At 34.7% G+C, this 23,052-nt stretch overlaps 1 protein-coding gene across 1 annotated transcript in view; it reads left to right on the top strand.

The window, feature by feature from the left end:
* Positions 1-6,488: 6,488 nt before the first annotated feature.
* LOC121739076 overlaps positions 6,489-23,052 on the top strand; it is a 30,984-nt gene continuing 14,420 nt past the window's right edge. Inside the window, exons 1-2 of the mRNA XM_042131395.1 lie at positions 6,489-6,602; positions 20,578-20,719. Coding sequence (XP_041987329.1) covers positions 6,586-6,602; positions 20,578-20,719 — 159 coding nt within the window. The 5' untranslated portion in view covers positions 6,489-6,585. The remainder of the gene's footprint in view (positions 6,603-20,577; positions 20,720-23,052) is intronic.

Below are 23,052 nucleotides of genomic sequence, written 5' to 3'. Positions count from 1 at the left end.
TTAATTAATACTATTATTTAATTATTATTACTATTATTAAATAATAAATTATAATATTATATTTCTATATACAAGTGTAACAGAACTGAGTGGTAATACTTTACGATTACGGTGTGTAAGTGTCCCCCTTATGTAGTGTCCACTGTGAAAGTGATGCGCTGAAAGAGCAAATTTTTTTTATTTGTATGAGAAAATTCGTGACGCTGGGCGCGCACAGTGGATCTAAAATCGAGTTTCATAGACATAGGAACTTGAGTTTCCAGATGTCATTTTTTTGGGCTGAAATATGTTCTCCTAGTTGTTATTACATAATAAAACGTTAAAAGACTCAGTTACGTGTATGATTTTTGGAACTTTGACGAATTTTAGAAAAAAAATCGCAAGCGGTGCCGTAATACAAAATATGTCAAAATATGAGTAATAATAAATTTAGTACTATAATAGTGTGTGAGGATATAACGGCCAACCATGCGATTCCAGAGATATGCTCATTTTTTCCTGTCGGCTCCATACAAACATTTCTTTAAAAAATTATAATACGTAGCTGAGTCTTTTAACGTTTTATTATGTAATAACAACTAGGAGAACATATTTCAGCCCAAAAAATTGACATCTGGAAACTCAAGTTCCTATGTCTATGAAACTCGATTTTCGATCCACTGTGGGGCGCTTGCCCACACAAATCACAAAAATTTTTTACCCATAGCCTATCCTAGCCATACCCTAAGGTATTATCACTTAGTTTTGTTACACCTGTATACAGAGTTCAATTAAACCTTCCGGCCAAATGTCGATAAATTGATCCTTGTTAAAAATAAAATACACGTAACTGGGATAAAATATGTTATTGTAAAAAAATTAACACCTTTTTTGTTACGTGGACACTCCTAATGATACCTAATCCCTAAAAAAATTTGACCGGTAGGTTTAATTGCACCTGTATAATTGAGATGTTGACGAGGTCAGACTGGCAAATTTTTAAATAAAATAAAGATATAACTGTGAAAATAAGCACAATATTTTGTAAAATTTCAGCTTATGTATTTTTTTGTTATGAGATAAAAAATCGACTTGACTTAGATCCAACTTTGAAAGTTGGATACGACAAGACGATTTTTTTATTTCTAAATATTTGTATGTATTCGATAAGTTATTTTATTTTTGAGAGTTCCTTTAATTACCCATAAATTATGATATATTATATTTAGGATTCTATAAATTTTGTAAAGTTAAAAATAAATAATTTTTATTTTTGTATTTCATAGTTTGATTTGTCCTAGTTACTCTCCTGTCCTATTGTCCTCATTGTACACCCCATAATATTATGTCCCCGCCATAAATAGAAGATAATGAAATATATGAATTTATACCATAATATAATATACTTATCAATTAAAATCTTTGCAATTTTAATTAATAATTATTATGAAGACATGAGTGGAAAAAGCAGGTAAGTAACAGTTAAAGTTTTTTTTTCCATAATTGGACAAAAATTGAAATGTAATTATAGCCAGATATAAATATTTCGATTTTGAATGATGTCAGATGACGAAGTTGGTAAGTTAGAAGGTTTGTTTAAATTATTAGGGAAAAAAGAGCAATAATAATCATTGTCTTTACAATATTATAAAATGTTAGTTATCTGGTTCCTCTACTAACGTCTTTAATAATTGTTATGCTCTCATCATAATTGGCTGCTGTTAAGCATTGGTGTTTCATTCCACATAAAATCGGGTTTTGAGTTAATAATGCGGTTTTGTTCTTTATAACATAAGGTTTACGACAGTAAAATCCATTTTTTTGAAAACCAACTGTAGCATATTCTAGAGTACAAAAATGGTTAATGCTTATTCCTGTAAGTGAGGTTTTGTATACAGCATTTATGTACTATGTTTCTAAAATGATTTGCGCTTAAACCGCTAAACCGATTTTGATAAAATTTTGTATGCAGATACTTTGAATCAATTAAATTGACATTAGATATTTTTTGTCCCGGAAAATGAACGGTTCCCGCGCAGTCAAGAAAAATGAATTTGGCTTATGATATCGATATTGAGTACATAAGTACGTGAGGTTTTGGAGAAGGACATAGGATAATATTTTTTATCATGGAAAATGTTCGGTTTTCACGCAATAAACTTTATTAATTTGCGTTTAAGCTGCTGAACCGATTTTGATCAAATTTAATTAATGTAGAAATAATTAGTTTATCACGTGCAGAGTTGGGCAAAAAGTAATTAGTAATTTTAATCAGATTACAAATTAATCAGATTGATGAAGTAATTGTTGTGCATCTGAAATTACCCGTAAGTTGATTAATTAATTATATGTATAAAATGTATTCTAATTTTAGTTTGCAATTAGATTAATAATTTAATTAGACTAACGAGTATTTCAATAATTATTATGCCCAATGTCCAATGCTGGTAATTATAATAAATAAAAACCGGCCAAATGCGAGTTGGACTCGCCCATGAACTGTTCCGCAGCAGCAATAAGGTTAATTTCTATGAAATAAAAAGGTTTTTGATTTATTTTTATATTTCAGTTGATTTAATGAAAGTTAAATTAAGGTTTACCATTTATGACGTACTTATAAACAAACTACTTGCTAGATCTCGTTCAAACCAATTTTCGTTGGTAGTTTTTACAGTAATGTAGGTACAGCATATATTTTTTTTAGAATTATCATGCCCCTACTTTAGAAGTTAGAGGGGGGGGGGGGGACACACATTTTACCACTTTGGAAGAGTCTCTCTCGCAAACTATTGAGGTTACAAAAAAAATATATTAAAAACCTCAATATGATTTTTGAAGACCTATCCATAGATACCCCACACGAATGGGTTAGACGAAAAAATTTTTTTTGTTTTCAGTTGTACCTAGGGGAATGGTTAAAATTTTTGATAATTTTTCCATTTTTGTATCAAAATATTTATGCGGTTCACAGACTACTTCTACTTTATTAAGTTTCAATAGTATAGCTCTTAGAGTTTCGGAGAAAAGTGGCTGTGACATACGGACGGACACACAGACAGACAGACAGACATGACGAATCTATAATTTGCTACGGAACCCTAAAAACTCCCACACTGGTTTCGGTGGCGGAGGCCGGTTTCAATAAAACCAGGCTTACGCAGGAGTAATATCATAGTGCCCAAGTGTGTGCGCAATACACAAGAGCACTCTGGGTTCAATGAAACCAGGCCATGTTACGCAGGAGTAATTTTATAGTGCCCAAGTGTGTGCGCAATACACAAGAGCACTCTGGTTTCAATGAAAACAGGCCAGTTATGTAGGAGTAATTTTATAGTGCCCAAGTGTGTGCGCAATACACAAGAGCACTCTGCGGGAGGTGCGGGAAGGGAAGAAGAAGCGGGAACTCTTTGTCTTTTCCCGAGACAACGTATATCTGCATACCAAATATCATCAAAATCCATTGTAGCGGTATAAGCAGAAATTATTTTATTTAACGCCTGGGAACCATAAATTTTTCCGAGATAAAAAGGATCCTTTGGCTTTTTCCGGGACTTAAAGTATCTCTATACCAAGTTTCATCAAAATCTGTTCAGCGGCTTAGGCGGAAAATAGGAAACTATAACGCGGAAACCGTATATTTTTCAAGACAATAATTATCTTATATGTCCTTTCACGAGAGTCAAAGTATGTGCACACCAATTTTCATCAAAATCAGTTCAGCGGTTTAGGCGCAAATCATTTTTGTTTATCATACGGGTACCGTACCTTTTTCCCGATGTAAAGTATCCTATGTCCTTTCCGACACATAACGTACCTACGTACCAAATAACATTGAAATCTATGTAGCAGTATAAGCAGAAATCATATTTTTTATTGAATGCCTGGGAACCGTACATTTTTTTCGGAATAAAAAGGATCCTATGTCCTTTTCAGAGACTCAAAGTATCTCCATACAAAATTTCGGAAAAATCGGTTCAGCGGTGTGGGCCGTGACAAGATAATTTTATATAATAGGACATTAATGTTATATGTAATAAGCCCTATTAGCAATATAGCATTAAACATTTTTATACTTTTTCGCTTAAAACCGAATGTAATTTTTTTTTTAAATCATAATCTACGCATTTCAACAAAAAAATGATACCGCACAATAACATTTTTTTGCTTAAAATTAGCAGAAAATAAAGATTATTCCAAAAAACTTAAAACGCCGATTACTCAAAACTAGTCCGATGTGGGATGACACACAAACGTTTAACAGCATCCAATTATTCTCTATAATTATAATTGTACCAAAATATGTTCTTCGACATTGAAATTTGGAATGCATTTTGTGAGCTCTCAAGCAATTTTTGAAATCAATTAGGGATTGTTATTGAATAATTCAACTAGTCGGCTATTTTGTCCGGCTGTGTGTCATGGACAGTTTATGTCGCAAATGTTGCGAATCTTATCTTAACAATGTTGGGAATTAGGGTCAGTTTACACCGTGAGGCGCGACGTGGCGACTGGCGATGCATAAAATGAAAAGTATTAGTTTTTAATTTTTATTATTCTTAGTGATTAAGGCATTAGAGTGACGTTGCTTCTAATGTCAATTTTGTATTATAGAAACACGTTTCGGCTTGAGCTGACACTCACGTTCGCTTTAATTGATTATTAGATACGTCTTATTAACTTTAATTTAATAATGATTTTTACAATATCGAATTACATTTCCGTCAAATCCTTTAAAATAAAGATAAATATGAAGAAATAGAGGAAAATGTGGAAAAAACGGGGGAAATTATTTGAAAGGGCTTATCTCACGAACTACTGGAGCATTTTTTCTGTTATTTGGCACAGATAAGAAGTAAATCACGTGAAGGATCATAGGCAATTTTTTCTGGACTAATTCGCCTGTGAAATATCTAATTTACGCGGGCGAAGCCCCGTGCGGAACGTCTAAAGTACCTAATTGATACAGGCAGATCAAATGCTACTAATGTATGTGACATTGGTAGCATATTGATATTTGTTTACATTGAGATCAAAATGTATTGAAACGGATACAAAATTTGCTTAAACAATGCAAATATCAAGTACACCTTCAATTGGGCTACAGGTTTCTAGGGATGTGAATAAAATAAGATTATTTTATCGATGTAAGTCTTAAGTTAAAGGTAAGTGAATTTTTTTCCTCTTAAAATCCCATTTTTTGCATTTTTACGTTGGTAATGTTAAAGTTAGGTAAGTAAATATTTTTCAAATTTAGTAACACAATATTGAGCTTACCGTTATCGAGACATAAGAGTTGAATTTCTACACGAAAAAAGCTAAATAGTATCAAATATCAATGCCATACTTTTGATGTAAAAAATCAGCTGTTTTAGAACGTGCACTAAAAAGCAAACTACTTAAGGAAAAAGCTGATGAATTTTATTACTTTTCATAATATTGTACCTATTGCACCTCTGGGCCCCTTACACACTGCGACTTCTAACAGCGATACAGTCGCGCGTTTTTAAAACGCGCGACAGCGTCGTGACACCAGCAATTTTTGCATCGATGCTATCGCGCGTTAACTATTGATTACACGCGCGACAGCATCGATGCAGACGCGCGTTAGCATCGATGCAGAATTGCTGACGCGGGGTAGTGGGATGGGGGCATGACTTGCCGTCATCACTTCACTCACGGGGTGGTCAGCTCCCTACTTTTTGCCTGTATCGCAGCGGGGGCTAGACCTGGGCTGCCAATGTAGAAATATTTTAAAACGAATATTTTTTTAAACTGGTGTTAAACACGTTAGCATCGATGCAGTCTCGATGCTAACGCGATACACCATCGATGCTGCATCGCGATTGCATCGATGCTGCATCGCGAATGCATCGATGCTGCATCGCGATTGCATCGATACTGCATCGCTACAGTTCAATGGCCAGCTTCTGCATCGAGACAGCATCGCTACTGTATCGCTGTATCGATGCTTAAGTAGCGCAAGTGTGTAAAGGTGGACCATTTGCGACTGCATCGATGCTGCATCGTGACAGCATCGCGACTGCATCGCTGATAAAAGTCGCAGTGTGTAAGGGGCCTAATAAATATGTACTACAGTCATGGCAGACCTAGGTACTCGATTTGGTCACGTCCTCTAGCCGAAGGACGGACAGATTACGAGTAGGTAATGCTACGAAGATGATACAACCGCCACCGGCCGATTATCGTAGGTCCGCCATTAGCCTATGAAACGATTTCCTCTATGGCACGTCGTACATATTATACCTTTCCTTCTCGACGTGTGTTATTATCGCACGAAATATAAGCGACATTCTTAAAACTAGAAAGTACTATAAAGCACAAGCTACTCAATAAAACAACTAATCACCTATTATGTAACGTCAACAAAAACTTTATTAAATTAATTACGAGTCAATTACTTTTATGATTCGTTAATGACCTTTGCTATTAAACGTGCGGGGCCATCGATACCGGGCCGGCCCTACCCTGCGCAGCTAAAAGTTACCCGGCCGTCGCTGGCGCATTCCAACCGTGGCCTCCGACCGCTCCGGACCTGCGCACACGCCACCCGACCCCGCGACAACACCCGACAACACCCCACACAACATGAGGATCCTACCCCTGTGAGTATTGCAGCTATGCGACGCACTGCGACCTGCTTAGCGATTTTTTCATAGTATTTAGTTTTTTTTTATAGTCATGTGCACATTTTTATGGATAACAAAAGGTTGGAAAGGAACTCGGTCTCGCCGCCTTTCTAATGTCAGTCGAATGAGGGTGTCGGCTGGTGCTCTAACTCCGAAAACTACCAGATAATTTTGTAAATTTCATAATTTACAAATTTTTTTATTTTTATTCATTTATTTCATAATTTACAAAATTTCAAGCATTTCAATGACATATAATAATTAAAATTATAAAGTAATACCGTTATGATGATAGTGTAGTGAAGCAATTTTTTTATTAGTCTTTTCGAAAGCTTTTTCAGTCAAGCTTTTCTTAGTATAAAATTACTAAGTATATTATATTTATAAATATTGTATAAACGCATTTTTAAATTACATTTTAATCATTTCGATGATTATAATATTATATTATGGTACCTAAATATACTATTTAACATTTTTATTCGTATTCGATTTTTTCGGTGTGCATAGATTTAATGTAGTTAGTTAGTTTAGTTTACTATTCTACTGAAGAATATGTGAATGAGATGTGTTATGTAATATTTCTGTGACTGTGAACTTCTAACTAGAGCGGTGTGGGCTTGCGGCAAAAATGTGCTCCAAATTTCAACACGTGGCTTAAAAACCCCAATAGATTATGTGGTCGATCAACTTATTGATCAATTTATTGATCAACTAATTGGGAGAAACTCGTTGCGTCGACCAAAGATTGAACAATCGACATGTGCTGAATCCGCAATAGCGATATAGGCTTAAAAGGGTCAGCGAAGATAGAAAGAGAAACTGCTGTAGGATGCGCAAGCATAAATGCACTTAATTTCAATAATTTTAAAGTTGATTTTGGAGTATTTTGATAATCTCTGACTGCGCTGTCGTAAGAGAGCATTAAGACGTGCGCGTTTTCTGCGTGCGCTGATTCAGTTCGCGTGTTTTCCCAAACGCTACAGCAGAAAACGCGTCGTAAGGTTAGTGCAGATCGGGGTTAAGGATAACCCCGAATCGTTTCTAAATCGATACAAATCGCCACTGTCATCTTTCATAAACCCAGGTTTAACTTTAACCCAGTTCCGATAGAGTTGTATGTGTAATGTGTTTCATTCTATGTAACGGTCATCAAATACCATTTTTTATTGCTTTAAATATACAAAGCTCATCGCAACTATCTGAACACAATTATTAATCTTAATTTGCCTATTTTGAAAATAAAGTTTTATTTTTAAATAGCCAGGATTCAGGAAGATGTGATTATATTACTTACATAAAGTAGCAGGTAGCTTTTTCTACAATAATTTGATTTTTAAAAGTTGAGCTTAGTAACCTCATTACTAGACATCGAATTATAGGCATTGGCATACTTGCATATTATGCAAATGCATAAAGTACATATTTTGGCAATTTTTCGTTGATAGCGCATATTTTGGTAGTTTTATGCCCTTCTTAGTCTCCAAACTAGCTATCATGCCACACACCGAGGCCACAAAACAGAGGTACGATAAATCACACACACTTCAAATATATGGCTCCATCCCCATTTAAATAATGCAATACACCTAATAGGTACAATATCTTTCTAGATTTTTTTTTTGTAGTTGGCAACATTAGTAAAAAAATTGAATAAAGTAGTTAACTATTTAATAATCTTCCATAAGTAATCGGAAAATGTTGGTAGAAAAATACTATTGGTGCTGTTTAAGAAATGAAAAATCCTGGATTTGATTAAATTATAAAAATTGGCGCTTTTAGTAACAGCACCACCGGAAAACACTTCAAAAAATAATATATTATTAAGTGACTTTTGATTGTGCATGTTTTGTTCATATTTCGGCCATTTTTCGTGCATATTTACATGCATATTTCGGCACTTTGATCGTGCTTATAATCCGATGTCAAGTCATTACATAACACTTGCCTTAGGTAAGGTGCATTGGGGTAATCTCGTAAAGTTTTTGGAAGAGTGAGTATATTGTGTCATTGTTTCAACTTTAGAAGACGAATTTGTAATATTGTTAACTACCTATAACTCTAACATTTTAGTTATAATAAACATATTTCCATGTGAATTGTATATTTTTTAGTTCAAAAGTATTTACGGATTCTGATATAACTACCCCTTTAAAATATAACCCTATTTTTACTTTTCATGGGTAATTTCGAATACTCAAGGGGTAATTTCGAATAACAGCCAAAACACGACCTAATGTAATAATATATTTAATTATTTAAGGCACATATTTATTTTTATTCTATTTTACCCCATACAAAAACATTGTGCATACAAGCCATAGAAGACACCAAACTAATTTTTATACTGCAAAATTTTCGATATTACCCCATCGGGGACGCAGATGTCCTCAACATTTGGAGCAAAGAAATATATAGGTAAGAACAATAAAAAAGCCAACATTAGATATTGTTGTATTTATTTAGTACCCAGCAAAACTATAACTATAACGAACTAAAATTGGAACAAATTTCTTGTTTAAAATAAAAATAATTTTTACTCAGTCTCGTAAACAGCTAAATCAAAATTAAAAAAAGGAAGTAGTTTTCAATTGGAGAGGAAAGGCTATGGCCTTAGCTCTGCATTTAAAAACCACGTCAGCAGTCAGCTCCCGAGCAGTTGACACCTGCAAATAATAAAAGTGGCTTCTTCACTCAAACCATTTTTATATAATCGTACAGGTTCCCTAGAACATTTTTTTTTATTACAATCAAGCTAATTTTTCGTATGCAGCTTCATTTTGATAAGACGAACAACAATTTCCTCTGAGTAAATTCTCGAAAGTGGTAGCTAACAGAGATAGAACTATTAACCTATCAATATACAAAAAATCTGCTAGTTAGGGTTGCGTTTTAGGGTTGCGTAGTCAACCAAGTTTTGTTGATTAATGAACTAAAACGACTAAAACGGAACCGTTAGGGTTCCGAGCTGATTTTTTGTATAATGATAAGTTAATAGTTATATAATTCAAGAGTAACCTTGTCCTACAAATAGAACAATCCATATTTTAGGACCATCAAATCGGAATATTATAATTATGTTGCGCACCCCTGCAAAAGACTATGAAAAAATTATTGGGGTGTTAACTAATTTACACCACTGGGGTTATTTCGAATGTTTACCTATTCTTAAGAAAGCAAAAAAGTCAAAGCTTCTTTAAAACAAACAAAATATTACATAACTTACCTAATTTCTGTGTAAAACAATACGGGGTAATTTCGATAATCCCAAAAAAATCATAAAATTGCACTTGGCGTGAAAAAATGAACTTAGCGCACATGCACTGCCGGCTGACGGCTCGAGGGAAAGGAAGTAGGGGAGGTGATTAAAATGGCGTCTCGGTAAATGTTGCCAGAGCTCAAAATAACTTTCTGTTTGGTTATTATTTGCCATTTTCGGAATATCCCCATTTTTTTTCTTCCGAAGTTACCCCAATGCACCCTACCTATATAATATGTGTTTTTAGAAGTGCTACTTTTGCTACAAAAATTTAATTTTTAAAAGTTCACGATAAGCTTTTAACAGAAGTATTACATACTTAATATTTTGCGTCATCTAGTATTTTATAGTTTTAAGAAAAATTCAAATCACGTAAAATACATGTAAGTAGGTAGGTCTGTTCGTAGTATTTAGTAATCAGAACATGTGCGTTACAAACAGAACGCAATAAGCACTGAGTTACAATACAAGTAGATTTTAAATTTTGATCAGTGAAAGCTTACATGCATGCGTACAGTTATCAGTACAATATACGCCTGCAACTTGACGCTGGATATAATTATGCGTCCGCCCAAACGCGCGGTTTAGCGACTAAGATAAGCAATAGTATACATAGTATTTGTTGAATGTGTGTTGTGTTCTCGCGGTGTAGTGCAAAACCGCGCGTTTGGGCGGACACATATATTATGTAAAAGTTGAATTTTTACAGGGCATCTACATCTCACTTTGCGATAACTTGTTACAAATCCTAAAATATATTTTCGGTTTCAAACTTTGAAACTTTTTGAAAATAACTAGTCTTACCTAATAAGTAATAAGCATTTACAAGTTACTTTTAGCTGCTTCAGTACTATAATATTTTGTTCATGCAATAAAACTAAAACGAATCACACTTCTTCAATCTTCTAAATGCGTAACTGTGTATCATGTATTTGTAGATACTAAAATTTAGAAACAGCTATTAATAAATTAAGTATGATGTAAAAAGCAAAGAAGATCGAACTTAGCCCAATTAATGTGTATATCAGTTAAACTGGCAATATTATGTGATTCAATTATCTTCATCAAATTAACATTAGATTGATATTAAAAAAAAAACTGTAAGCATTTTAGTATTATTGTGTAAACCGTTAATTCTGGTTTAATTTTGTTTCAAACAAGGCAAGGCAAGTCTTGTCTAAAAGTTAAATCTTATGCGTCAGATCTCTTATATATTTTGGAAAATCTTAAAAAGAACATAACTATGGAACCCTACTGAAAGACCATGAGTGCTGCCTCACGCGCCAATCACTTGTCTATACTTGGGGTCAGCGGCGGTCAGTGGGGTGACAATCATATTTTTATAATTACTCCATTAAAAATGAGGTATTTAAATGAATTGAACGTAAAAATCTTATTTAAGGGCGCGTATTAGATCAAATTGCTTTACATAATCGTCTGTAATATCAATATTAATGAAAAACTAAATGTTAAATTAAGATGCAGCAAACTTCAGGACTAACACTAGTGAATATGTTACTCAAAAACACGATAGCATGCAATTTTTTCGATAGAAAAAAATAGCGAAGTTGCTTCCAAATCACCTATGATTAACACGTTAAACTGCTAGTATTCGAGTAATACATTAAAATAAAGCTTGACACTTTTTAGTATAATTACATTATAGATAAGGCAAGGATTATGTTACATATTTTTAATAGCTTAATAGATACCTATCCTATAAAAAAATAATACCTATAACTGCCCGCTAACTTGGCGATGATTCCGCGTCGTCCTTTTTCACCTGGCATATGAAAGACGGCCGTGAGTGTGAAGAGAGAAGGACGATGTTTGGTTTTTTGGGTTGGGCGCCCCCTTAAGATGAGACTGTAAAAGGGATTGTTTGTATACATAGATAGATACCGTATAACCGGCCACGATGAAAAACTCTTCGCAAAAACGTAGTTAGAAATTTAAAATTCAAACTCAAATTTAACACTAAAACAAAATAAAAATTAGCTTTCTTCATCAAAACAATATGTTTTCTCGTATTTGAAAATTAAACTAAAACTCAAATTTAACATAAAATCAATCTGAACTCAAACTTAGCTTAACGCGTCTCGTCTCGAAAAGTGTGTGTATGTTTTCCTGTAGCTTCGGATATCGTGGGCGCCGCGATGCACTTTCCAATACATCACTTGCGTAACCCATTGTCTGGAGACTCGCAATCACATCTAACTCATCATCATCAGCACAGGCTAAGAATTGCTCCAAGTTATTTTGTCTGGATTCCTTAAGTGCCGAGTAACTCGCGTTCTCGAAAGTGTTTATATTAGATAGAAATTATTCTTGTGTTTTTTACGAAAATAAATAAAAATGTTCTATCAGTAAATTATATTTTAACAAAATCCTAGAAAGACTGGACATTCGTCCCAAAATTATAAATCTACTGCACCACTCTACATAGCCTTAAAATCCTACATACAAAAGACATCAACGACTTACATGTTAGACTAATATACTGTAAAAACTTAAAAACTTTTAGACTACTACCTACATGACAGTATCTATTATTTTAAACATTAATATTATGCATCTACTGACATCCCATGTATCACAATTGAATCAGTAGTTTAGGTTTTTTTTTCTAAACAGCTGTAAATTTACAAGGCGACGCGCGCCATACATAAATAATTTTTGTCCACCATCTACAATTTCTCTTATAGTACATACATATTTATAAATCATCAGAGTCATGATTAAAAAAGACTGCATACAGCAATTACCCTTTGCGTAGTCCGGTAAAAGTGTCAAAAGTCTCGAGTTTCGACCTTTTTGTATCGACAATCTGCAGCTCTCAATGACAACGTTATCCGGTTACGGAGACGTAAAACTTCAACTTCTTTCTTCAAATCAGCAAGAGTAATAATTGAATACTTAACCTTTCCGTAGCGAATATTAAGAGCCGGCAAATAAATATAGGTACTAAGATTCCCTTTCTATCGAGAATAAAAATGTATATAAAGTTAATTATATTTACAAAATTGGCGTTAGAATTTTTTAATTCGTAATTTTTTACGAACAATCGTTTCTATCGTCTCAGCATCACATTATGCACACATCACATCAGTGCGATTTCAGATAGATATTTTAACTATGCAGAAACACGTCTCAAATTTCGTGACTGATTTACCTACTGTGTATAACAGAATTCTTAATCAGAAGGCGATGGCTCCTACTTCTGTATCTATTTAAATCAGCATATTAAATTCTATTAAATAAACTGAGAAAATATGACGTTGAAAGTTTCATTGAAAATCAACTGTAAGCGATCGTAAATTCAAAAGGAACACAGCATCGAATACTTGAGTTGGTAATGATAGTTCTGTTGGTTTGTGCTACCTGAGTCCTAGTTAAAAAGCGACAGATAATAAATACATTTACCGAGTGGCTGGCCTCAATTAATAAAGATTATGTATTATAATTTTGCCAGTTTACCTCTTGTTCGCTGCAGCTTTGATATTTGTTGCTAGTTTTATCAAATTCAATTCAACGTATACGCATTTTGGGGAGAGGACTTGTGAATGCAAAATGAAGGTGCTTGTTGCATAATAGAAATATACATGAGCAGACAATCTTCGTTTGAACATACCGCTCGAATAAGGCACACATAATCGTAATTTCGTTATTCGTTTTAAACAGTAAGGGTCAATTCAGGCCGCAACGCGACGAGGCGAGGCGTGGCGCGGCATACATTTGTATGGATTTGACATATTTCGATTACGCGAGGCGACATGCCGTCAATTCAGTACAAATATAGAAATGCATCTACGCGTCGCGTTGTGGTCTGAATCAACCCTAAAAAAACAATGTACCATGTCGCATGCTCGTCAAACTTTTCTTTGTGTAAAATTTTTCAAGGGCACGGCTGAGTTACTCTACTGTGTATTATTATACAGTAGTATAATATACAGTAAACATATAAAGTAAACATATACAGTATTTATATAAAATATACACAATATTTCTAGGAGTTTCATAAAAAACGACAAACGTTAGTGGGTGTCTATTGAAACCATCGTACCAAAGTTAAAGTTCATAGATACAACTAGATGACGCCCGCAACTCCGTTGCGCCAAAATTAGTTTATCGCGCGGGAACCGTACATTTTTCCAAGATAAAAGTATCCTACGTCCTTTCCCGCGACTCAAAGTATTACTCCATACCATATTTCGGCAAAATCGGTTCAGCGGTTTCGGCGTGAAGAGTTAACAGACGGACATCAACACTTTCGAATTTATAATATCAGTGTGGAAGTATGGATTGTGATGGCAACTGGCAAGTAAAGAGCCACGTGCTTGCTCAAGACTCGATACATGCATAGACATTTGGTAATAAATATAGTTGCGAAAGCGGGATGACATTTGCCTGGAACGCGCTGTGTATTTCGCGCAGATTTTACTTGCGCAAAGACTCGTAAAAAAATTAATTTATGGATTCCAATGCATTACCCCCGATTGCACAAGTGTACTCTTTGATACAGTATCCTATTCAAAAGGATAACCAAAGGGAAAGCTGAAGCAAGTGTACGTAAGGTACAAAGGTCACCGTTTCGCCACAGAGAAAATTTAAGATTTTATTGTTAAGAGGCTAAAGTCTAGAACACATTCTAGATTTCATATCAAAGTTGGCGAAGGTTTCTAGAAATCGCTCGATTCATAAAGACACAAAATCCATTTTCCCTCTCTGAAACCGAGCTGGATTTATCTAGGGCTGTCATCGTCCGGATTTTCCCGGATTTGTCTTAGTCCGAACAAAAACCCGGCCGGACAACGGCCGGGTTTTTGAAAGGTGTCTGGGTGAAGTTCGGACATTTTACTGTGAGAAATCTAACTTTTTAGTCATAGGAATAAACGAAAGATAAAAACTAGCTAAGCGATTTTTTGTTTGATCAATTTACGATTTAAATCAAAGTATGTTTTTAAGGACTTGAGCTAATCGGATTTTTACAATTTTTTCTTGTTGGAAAAGAAAGATGTTCTAGCCAAAATCGGTAAGACGTATAATCGTAAATAATTTTTAGGGGTGTCCGGGGAAATAACCACATTTCGATCAAATGTCCGGGATTTTTGTCGTGCTTGACCGGCGATGGCAATTTAGGTGATGGCAGCTCTAGATTATCCATACTATTATTATTAATGCGCTAGTCTGCCTGTTACTTTGCCATATAAGAGGTACTTTGAGTCTCGGGTCTCTTGGAAACGGAATCATAATATGGAACCGTACACATAAAGAATATCCTTAACGTTTACGGTTCAAAGTAATTCATTGACGAAAGCGTAAAGAAGCATACATCTGTCGTCATCGAGTAGGAAATAATTAAAGAAGCGAAATATGAAGTTCATTGAGCAGGAAATGAAACAAAATGGCCGCCGCGCGCCGGTCTGGTGGCAATAACGGGCCTTGTATGGAGTGCCGTGTTAACTGTAACTAGTGCGTAGACCACGTGCTTCCCAGTGCCCACAAGGTCGCTCCATCTGACCTTGACGATAGAAAGTCACTCTTACGGAAAGCACATTGCGACGGTTCGCAGCGGGCTGCGTTTATCATATTTATTTATTTGTACATCCGTTATTTGCACATAAACATACTAAATGCACGAAACAAGAGAAACAAACAATGACAATTAAATATAATTTTATAAATGTGCAAAATGGCGGCCTTACCGCCGCGCTGTAACCATGATTATAAAATAATTGAAAAAAATATTAGTAAGTATAAAAATCATACATAACACATAAATATTATTGAAACCCTGCGACCCTTCCCCCTGTGTGCGATACAGCATCGCAGCAGCAATTTCAAAGCTCGGAAATCGGCGATTTCCGAGCTTTGAAATTTTTCGGAAAATTACCCATCATCGCCGATGCTACACCGTAGTAGGTATGCCGTATGAGTAATGAGCGTTCGTCCGAGTACCGAATCGAGTAGAAGGTACGACTTACGAGTCGCGAAGTTTTATGGGCATAAAATAAAATTAAATTACCGATATCGTAATCTTTATTATCACTTAAACTTTAGCCAAATTACATTTATAGTTTCGACAGGGATCGCAATAATTTGACTTCTGTTGATTTCAAAACTTCACGGAAGAAAAGTATCTTGTTTTTCAGACGCTGTCCTATACATTATACTTAAAGGTCATCTTGAATTGATTCGCCGAAGCTTTTGCCCCAACTTTTGATGACTACGCATGATATGTATTGTTATATAAACTAGAAAGGTATCGGAAGCGGACACGGAAGCGTGGTGACCTGTCACCACACGGCCACACCACGCGGCTGTCACGCACCTCGGCCAGAAATAGCAATATTTGCATACATTTGGCATTAGACGGGCTACCCTTGACCTTAACGACTATTAGCATTTTCATCGAATTGACCTATCTCGCTACTTTTGTTGGAGTGAGTGTTAAAAGGTCAGACCACCAAGGACACCGAGACGCGTATTATCCTTTATGTTCAATAACTGATAGCTTTTTTGAATAAATCCCTGACATTTCAATTTTCATATTCAGTATTAAATTATGCCTAACAATCTATACTCAATATTCATATCACTGATATTATTGTAAAAACTTTTTTATATATTATTTTGTCTACCACTAAATAGTTTTGGGTGGTTTTGGCAAATGACCCTTTTGAGCGTGTGACGTAGCAACTTACGACGAGACAAGGCCAAAATCGGCAGATATAAACAGTTTTTGATATCGTCCCAATTTAAATAGCGGTAGCTAGCGGGGCTAAAATGGTCGCTTTGGAGAATCATATTATGAATCACAATATGATTATTTTTTTTTAATCGCAAAATGGTCACTCTGCTTGCAATTCATGTCTATAGTAATTCGTACTAATTTAACATTCGTCAGTTTGACAATTTTGACAATTCATTCACTGAATTGATTGTGAGGAATTGCTAAATGAGAGGAATTGCTACATAGGTTTGAACCTATGTAGGAGTCAGCGGCTAAAATGGAGCCTCTGTAGCTCCGAGCCCCAAAAAATTATAACATTATGGATACGGCCACTGATTTTTGATTATTTATTAGCACAAAACTAACTATTGCATTTTCTGTACCTAAAATCGCATTCAGTTACACACATAAAACATGTTGCAATTTTTACAACAGTTTAAATTAAACATTTGTTAACTGTGTTATTTTCATACTCATTAGCGAATAATGAAAATATCTCAATTCTCAACACTAGAATTGCGGAGAGACACGCCTGCAAAACTGGTTGCATAAAGTCCTCTTACTGAGTCGTAAGTCGTAACCCCAGGCGGATCTATTGCTGACCTCTTCACATTATCACAGTTGAATTCTTGGTGATGAATTATATTTGTTGGTGTGCTAATGTTCGATTACATCTTTATTATAATTGCGAATGCGAAAGTATGTTTTTATACAGAGTGTTATAACACTTGAGTGTTCCGCAGCAGCGCTAAAATTACACTTTTAACTTCTGTAAACTTTTGACTTCTGTGTTTCTCTGAGAAATGCCCCAATCGCATTAATTTGCCCATATAATTGACTTTTCAACTCGTTCAGCGCAGCTACTTTCGTGAACTCCATTCAAGAGACTTTAGTATTTCATGTTGACTAATTTATGTTTTGCCCAATAGATATTTCCAGTGAATCCAATATGAAAAAGACTTTTCTGTTTTTTATACCATGCTATGTCTCTAATACGACTCTTATATAAAATAAATAAAATAAATAAAAATTAAAAAATGTTTTATTTCTGAGTAGATTTTAAGAAAATACTTTCATAATGTTAATATTAGCTACGGTGCCTACCACCGGTTCGGGAACTATCCCGGCGAGAAGAACCGGCGTAAGAAACTCGCACGGGGCCCACTTTTTTACCAAAAAAAAGTGAGGTAAAAAAATTAATCTTTTAAAATAAAATTTACAATGCTGTAACTTAAAATTATACAATGTCAACATACATACATAGTAAGTCATGTACAATAATGTAGAAGTAGCCTTGTAAGCAGCCATCCTACTCCCAAGATGTGCCATCATTTATGAAATCATTGACCTTATAATAGGCTTTGGCACACAAACGCTCTTTGACTACTTTCTTAAATTTATTAATGGAAAGATTTTGAATGTTTTCTGGGATTTTATTGAAAAGGCGTATACATTGACCTTTAAAAGATTTACTGACTTTACTAAGTCTGATCACTGGCAAATCTAGCTTGTACCTATTTCTGGTGTTTCTACAATGAATGTCACCTTTGGCTTTAAATTTACATATAATTTGTCTAACATGTATTACATTATCCAAAATGTATTGAGAAGCTACTGTCAGAATACCAATTTCTTTAAACTTTTCTCTCAAAGATTCAAATGTAGACATTTTGTAAATCGAACGTATAGCTCTATATAGTATTAATATCGGCAGCGTTTCCCCATAAAAGGATACCATATGACATTCTACTGTGAAAATAGCTAAAGTATATTAATCGTGCAGTGTCTTCGTCAGAAATTTCCCTAATCTTTCTGACTGCATATGCTGCAGAACTGAGTCTATCTGCGAGTTTAGCAATATGAGGACCCCACTGTAATTTACTATCTAGTGTAATACCTAAAAATACAGTAGTTTCCACCAAATTTATTTTCTCATCATTCAATAGTACATTGGTTTGAACTTGCCGTACATTGGGCAAAGTAAACTTTAAACATTTAGTTTTCGTAGAATTCAAAAGTAAATTATTAACATTAAACCAATGTACTATTTTTGAAAGAGTACAGTTTACCTCGTCGTAATTAGACTGTTGTCTCTTCACTTTAAAAATAAGTAAAGTGTCATCAGCAAAAAGTACTATTTCATTATCATTATCCTTAACTAGATAAGGTAGGTCATTTATGTAGACGAGAAAAAGAAATGGGCCTAAAATAGATCCCTGTGGGACACCTAATTCTATTTTGGTTCCATTTGATCTCTTATTATTGATTTCAACCCTTTGAGTCCTATTTTCGAGGTAAGATGTCAAAAGGTTGAGTGCTGAGTCCCTTATGCCATAGTGGTGTAATTTCCTAATCAATGTAGCATCCTCGACACAGTCGAAGGCCTTAGAGAGGTCACAGAAGACACCTAAGGCATCCTGCGATCCCTCCCAAGCTTCAAATATACTACATAGAAGACCTATACCAGCATCCGTTGTGGAACGACCCTTAGTAAAACCGTATTGATTTTCGTGTAATAAATTATTTGAATTAAAGTGTACCAATAGCTGTTTTAAAATTATTTTTTCAAATATTTTGCTAAGATTCGGTAAAATCGATATAGGTCTGTAATTTGTCGGATCAGACTTAATTCCCGCTTTAAATAAAGCTATATCCTTGCTGTGCTTCATTAAGTCAGGAAAAACACCATTCTCTATACAATTAATAAAAATCATTGCTAGATGAGGAGCTATGATGTCAATTAATGATTTAATAATTTTTGTAGACAAGCCCCAAAGATCGGTGGTATTCTTAATGTTTAATAATTTAAAAGTATCAATAATGTCTTTGGGGTCAATCTCTCTAAACTTAAAATTTACATTACATTCCTTTACATTATCTTTGAGTAGTTTTTCGGCAGCTGCAGGTGAGGAGTTTAAGTTTTTCGTAGTTGAGACCGGAATGTCAGCAAAGAATTTTTCAAAGGCCGTCGCAACTTCTAGATCATTGGTAATTTCTTTATTTTCAAAATACAGTTGAAAATCCGAGCTACGACAGGTGACGTTTCCAGTATCACCAGCTATTACCTTCCAAGTAGTTTTAATTTTATTTTTGGAATTTTTAATCTTTTTCTTTATGTACATAGTCTTAGCAAATTTGCAAACTTTTCTAAAAGTTTTAGAATAGTTTTTAACGTATTCTTTAAATGCTACACTATTATTAAAACATTTTTCTTCATAGAGACTATACAATCTTTGCCTGCTTATTTTAATTCCTGCAGTCGCCCATTTAGTAAAATTATTTTTCATTTTTTTATTGTTTCTAACCGTTACTGAAGTAAACGCACTGTTAAATTGGGTTCTTATTATCTTAAATAATTTATTAAAAGCTTCATCTGAGCTATTCGACCCATTCAATAATTGAATACTTGAACTTAGATTATTTCTAAACTTCTCAATGCGTTTAGTAGTAGGAATAAATACAAGCTTTTCCTCTAAGTTATTATCACAATTTATATTAAAAGAAGCTAAATGTCCACAGTGATCAGAGCTAAGCTTATTTATTATTTCTTTTTTTTTTGGAGTAATGTCAGTAAAAATATTATCAATACAAGTGGCCGTTGTATCACATACTCTAGTTGGCTCATAAAATAGATTAAGAAGATTATATGATTTAAACAAAGATGTGAATTTAATAGTGGTGGGGATCGAATCTAATAAATTTATATTGAAGTCACCACAGACTATAACTTTTTTATTAGATGCACATATTTTGTATAGAATTTGTTCCATGACTTGTTCGAATGAATCATATAATCCTGATGGAGGCCTGTATACGCTCACAATAATAAGATGACTCAACTCTATACAGGCTACCTCAATAATTCGTTCAGTGGAGAGACTAATAACTAAAATATATTACGCCAGTGCTCGATGTCAGTTCACAAAAGAAGTATCTGATCTTCTGGCTTTCTTTTCCAGGATCGTACTCATAGCCTGCGTGAGCTGCGCGTTGGCCAGGCCGCAGGAGGAGGAGGCCAAACCCGCACCAGCCCGAGGCTTGCTCAAACGAGGCCCACCACCCAAGTCCAAGACCACCACAACCACACCGGCGCCTGCGCAGGTTCGTTAAACATATTATATAATGACATTATTTACATTAAAGTTAATGATGCTAATATTATTTTGTCATTCTTCATGTTTATGACAAATAATAATTGATGTTATTTTTAACCCAGGATTAATGACAGCTCTAATTGGTAAAAATAGTAAAACTAACCGAAATGTTAAATGCACAGTTAAACAATACCCTGAATTTAACCGAAAAATAATTTGAATCATGTTACTTATAGTACATAATTGATCTTTGTATAATAGTAATTAATAACTCATAATATCTAAAATATAAAATTCTCGTGTGACAGTGTTTGTGCACGAACTCCTCCAAAACGGCTTAACCGATTTTAATGAAATTTTGTATGTACATTCGTTAGGCCCGAGAATAGGTTTTTATCTACTTTTTATATTGATACTAGAAATTATTTATACGTAAAAGAATGTTTGCCAGGTCAGCTAATATAATATAGGCGATTCATGAGTGTTACCACAAAGATATTATGTTAATCATGCTTATCATACAGCTTATGCAATACACAGTATGCTGTATGCAGCGGAGACGCTTCAAGTTATACAACCTCACAAAAAACTAATCGAGCCTGAGCTTAGCTCGCAGTAATTGATTCTCGTGACCTCCAATACTTCGCAATTATATCGTTATTGTTAATCTTTAGCTATTCTGAGAACTTCGGCCTTTAACGTGCATGTTACCCGACTAGTGTGTCAGGAAAATTAGGTTTTTTAAGCGTAAATATGATTATTACTTTTGAATGCTATGGCTACAGCTAGTCGTGTTGTTTGAGAGGTATCATTAGATTCGTCTTGATCGTGTACGTACGTGTAAATCTACGACGTCGCAGAACGTATCGTGGTGCGATGCGTCAGCGACATTTCCGATGAAATTTTTGCGTTGTAACAACGCATCGCATTTCTGTGTGATGTTGTTTTTGCGATACGACGCCGCAACGCAGTGTTGTGGCCTGGCCAATAGTAAGGTTTTTTCTTTTAAAAATGGTTAGGTAATTACAAAATAATAAGAGGAAGACACTCGTGGACAAACATATTCAAATTTAAACATAGGTATATGTCAAGCTACGTATAATCATAATAATGTGCATTCGAAGATTGTAAGAATTTCAGACAATCTGGGTGCTACTGCCTAAAAAAACTGAAATGAGCAAAAATATGAGAACAAGACGTTCTCGTAGCAGTGATGAAAGTGCCGTGTAACATTCCCAACCGATTGTTCTTGTGATTTACATAGATCTGATAAGAAGCGTATTAATCCATGCAATAACTTGCGACACTGTTGCCAACATTATTGTGATAACATTACGACGTTCTTTTTTTTTAAATTAGTTTAATTTGCCATCTTGCCAAAAAGTTAAGCTAACCTAACCTAACCTATTTTATTTATTTAGTACCTGAGACTTTTCATGCGTAAACGAAAAATAATATTTAAAATATTTTCGCATGACATTTTATAAAATATATACTTCGACTCCCTGGATAACCCAGAATAACTTTGATGAAAACTAATCTTTAAACAGGCCAGCAACTAGAATGCTCTCCTATGGTAATTAATTATTGTTGATAATCTCCAATATCATGTGACTTCCGCCAGGTTATCAGTGCCGGTTGTTAAGTGTCACTTGTGGCCGCCTGGCCGTGAATTGTGGCGGAGAGAGAATGGCCAACAGGCTGAGTGCTGACCACAAGCCGCAGACAGTAGCCACCTTCATTTGGGTCGCGTGATTTAAACTGATTCATAATGAATAGTCTAATGGAAGTTACATACAGCCCTGCAGGCTTAGCATGGCGACCATAGAAAGGTTTACTCTTACGGTAAAGTAGACGAAGTGATGGATTAACAAGAAATATCTATCAGTTTGTGCGCAAAAACTGTCAGAGTTTGTATTCTTTCGCATTTCTACTGCGTCTGCTGAGTCTGCTAGTATATGTTTTTCTTCAATTAACTCAAAAACTATTAATATTATTTGGATGAGATTTTCACCATTGCAACGGGCATTTATCAGGGAAGATTTTTGCTTAATAACGTTACAAGATCAGATGAAGATCTTCGGTAATAAATAATGAAAACTAACGTCGTATTAACTTAGTTATTAGCCTAAACTTTTTTGAATGATGATAATATTAATATCAAGCTTGCTAGATCGCGAATATGTTGGTGTTATGATACAAATGGAGAGGCGACGCGATGTGTTTATATAATCATAGTGAAATCAACGTATTACCTTTGACTTTAGCTCACAATTGGGTTGCATCACAACATGCTCCAGGCTCCTCGCACCCGTCATAATAATATGATGATTTTGAACT

Source organism: Aricia agestis, chromosome Z (genome assembly GCF_905147365.1).
Source record: "Aricia agestis chromosome Z, ilAriAges1.1, whole genome shotgun sequence".
Taxonomy (NCBI): Eukaryota; Metazoa; Arthropoda; class Insecta; order Lepidoptera; family Lycaenidae; genus Aricia; species Aricia agestis.
The sequence above is the reverse complement of the archived record's forward strand: the minus strand, read 5'-3'. Positions and strand labels throughout refer to the sequence as shown.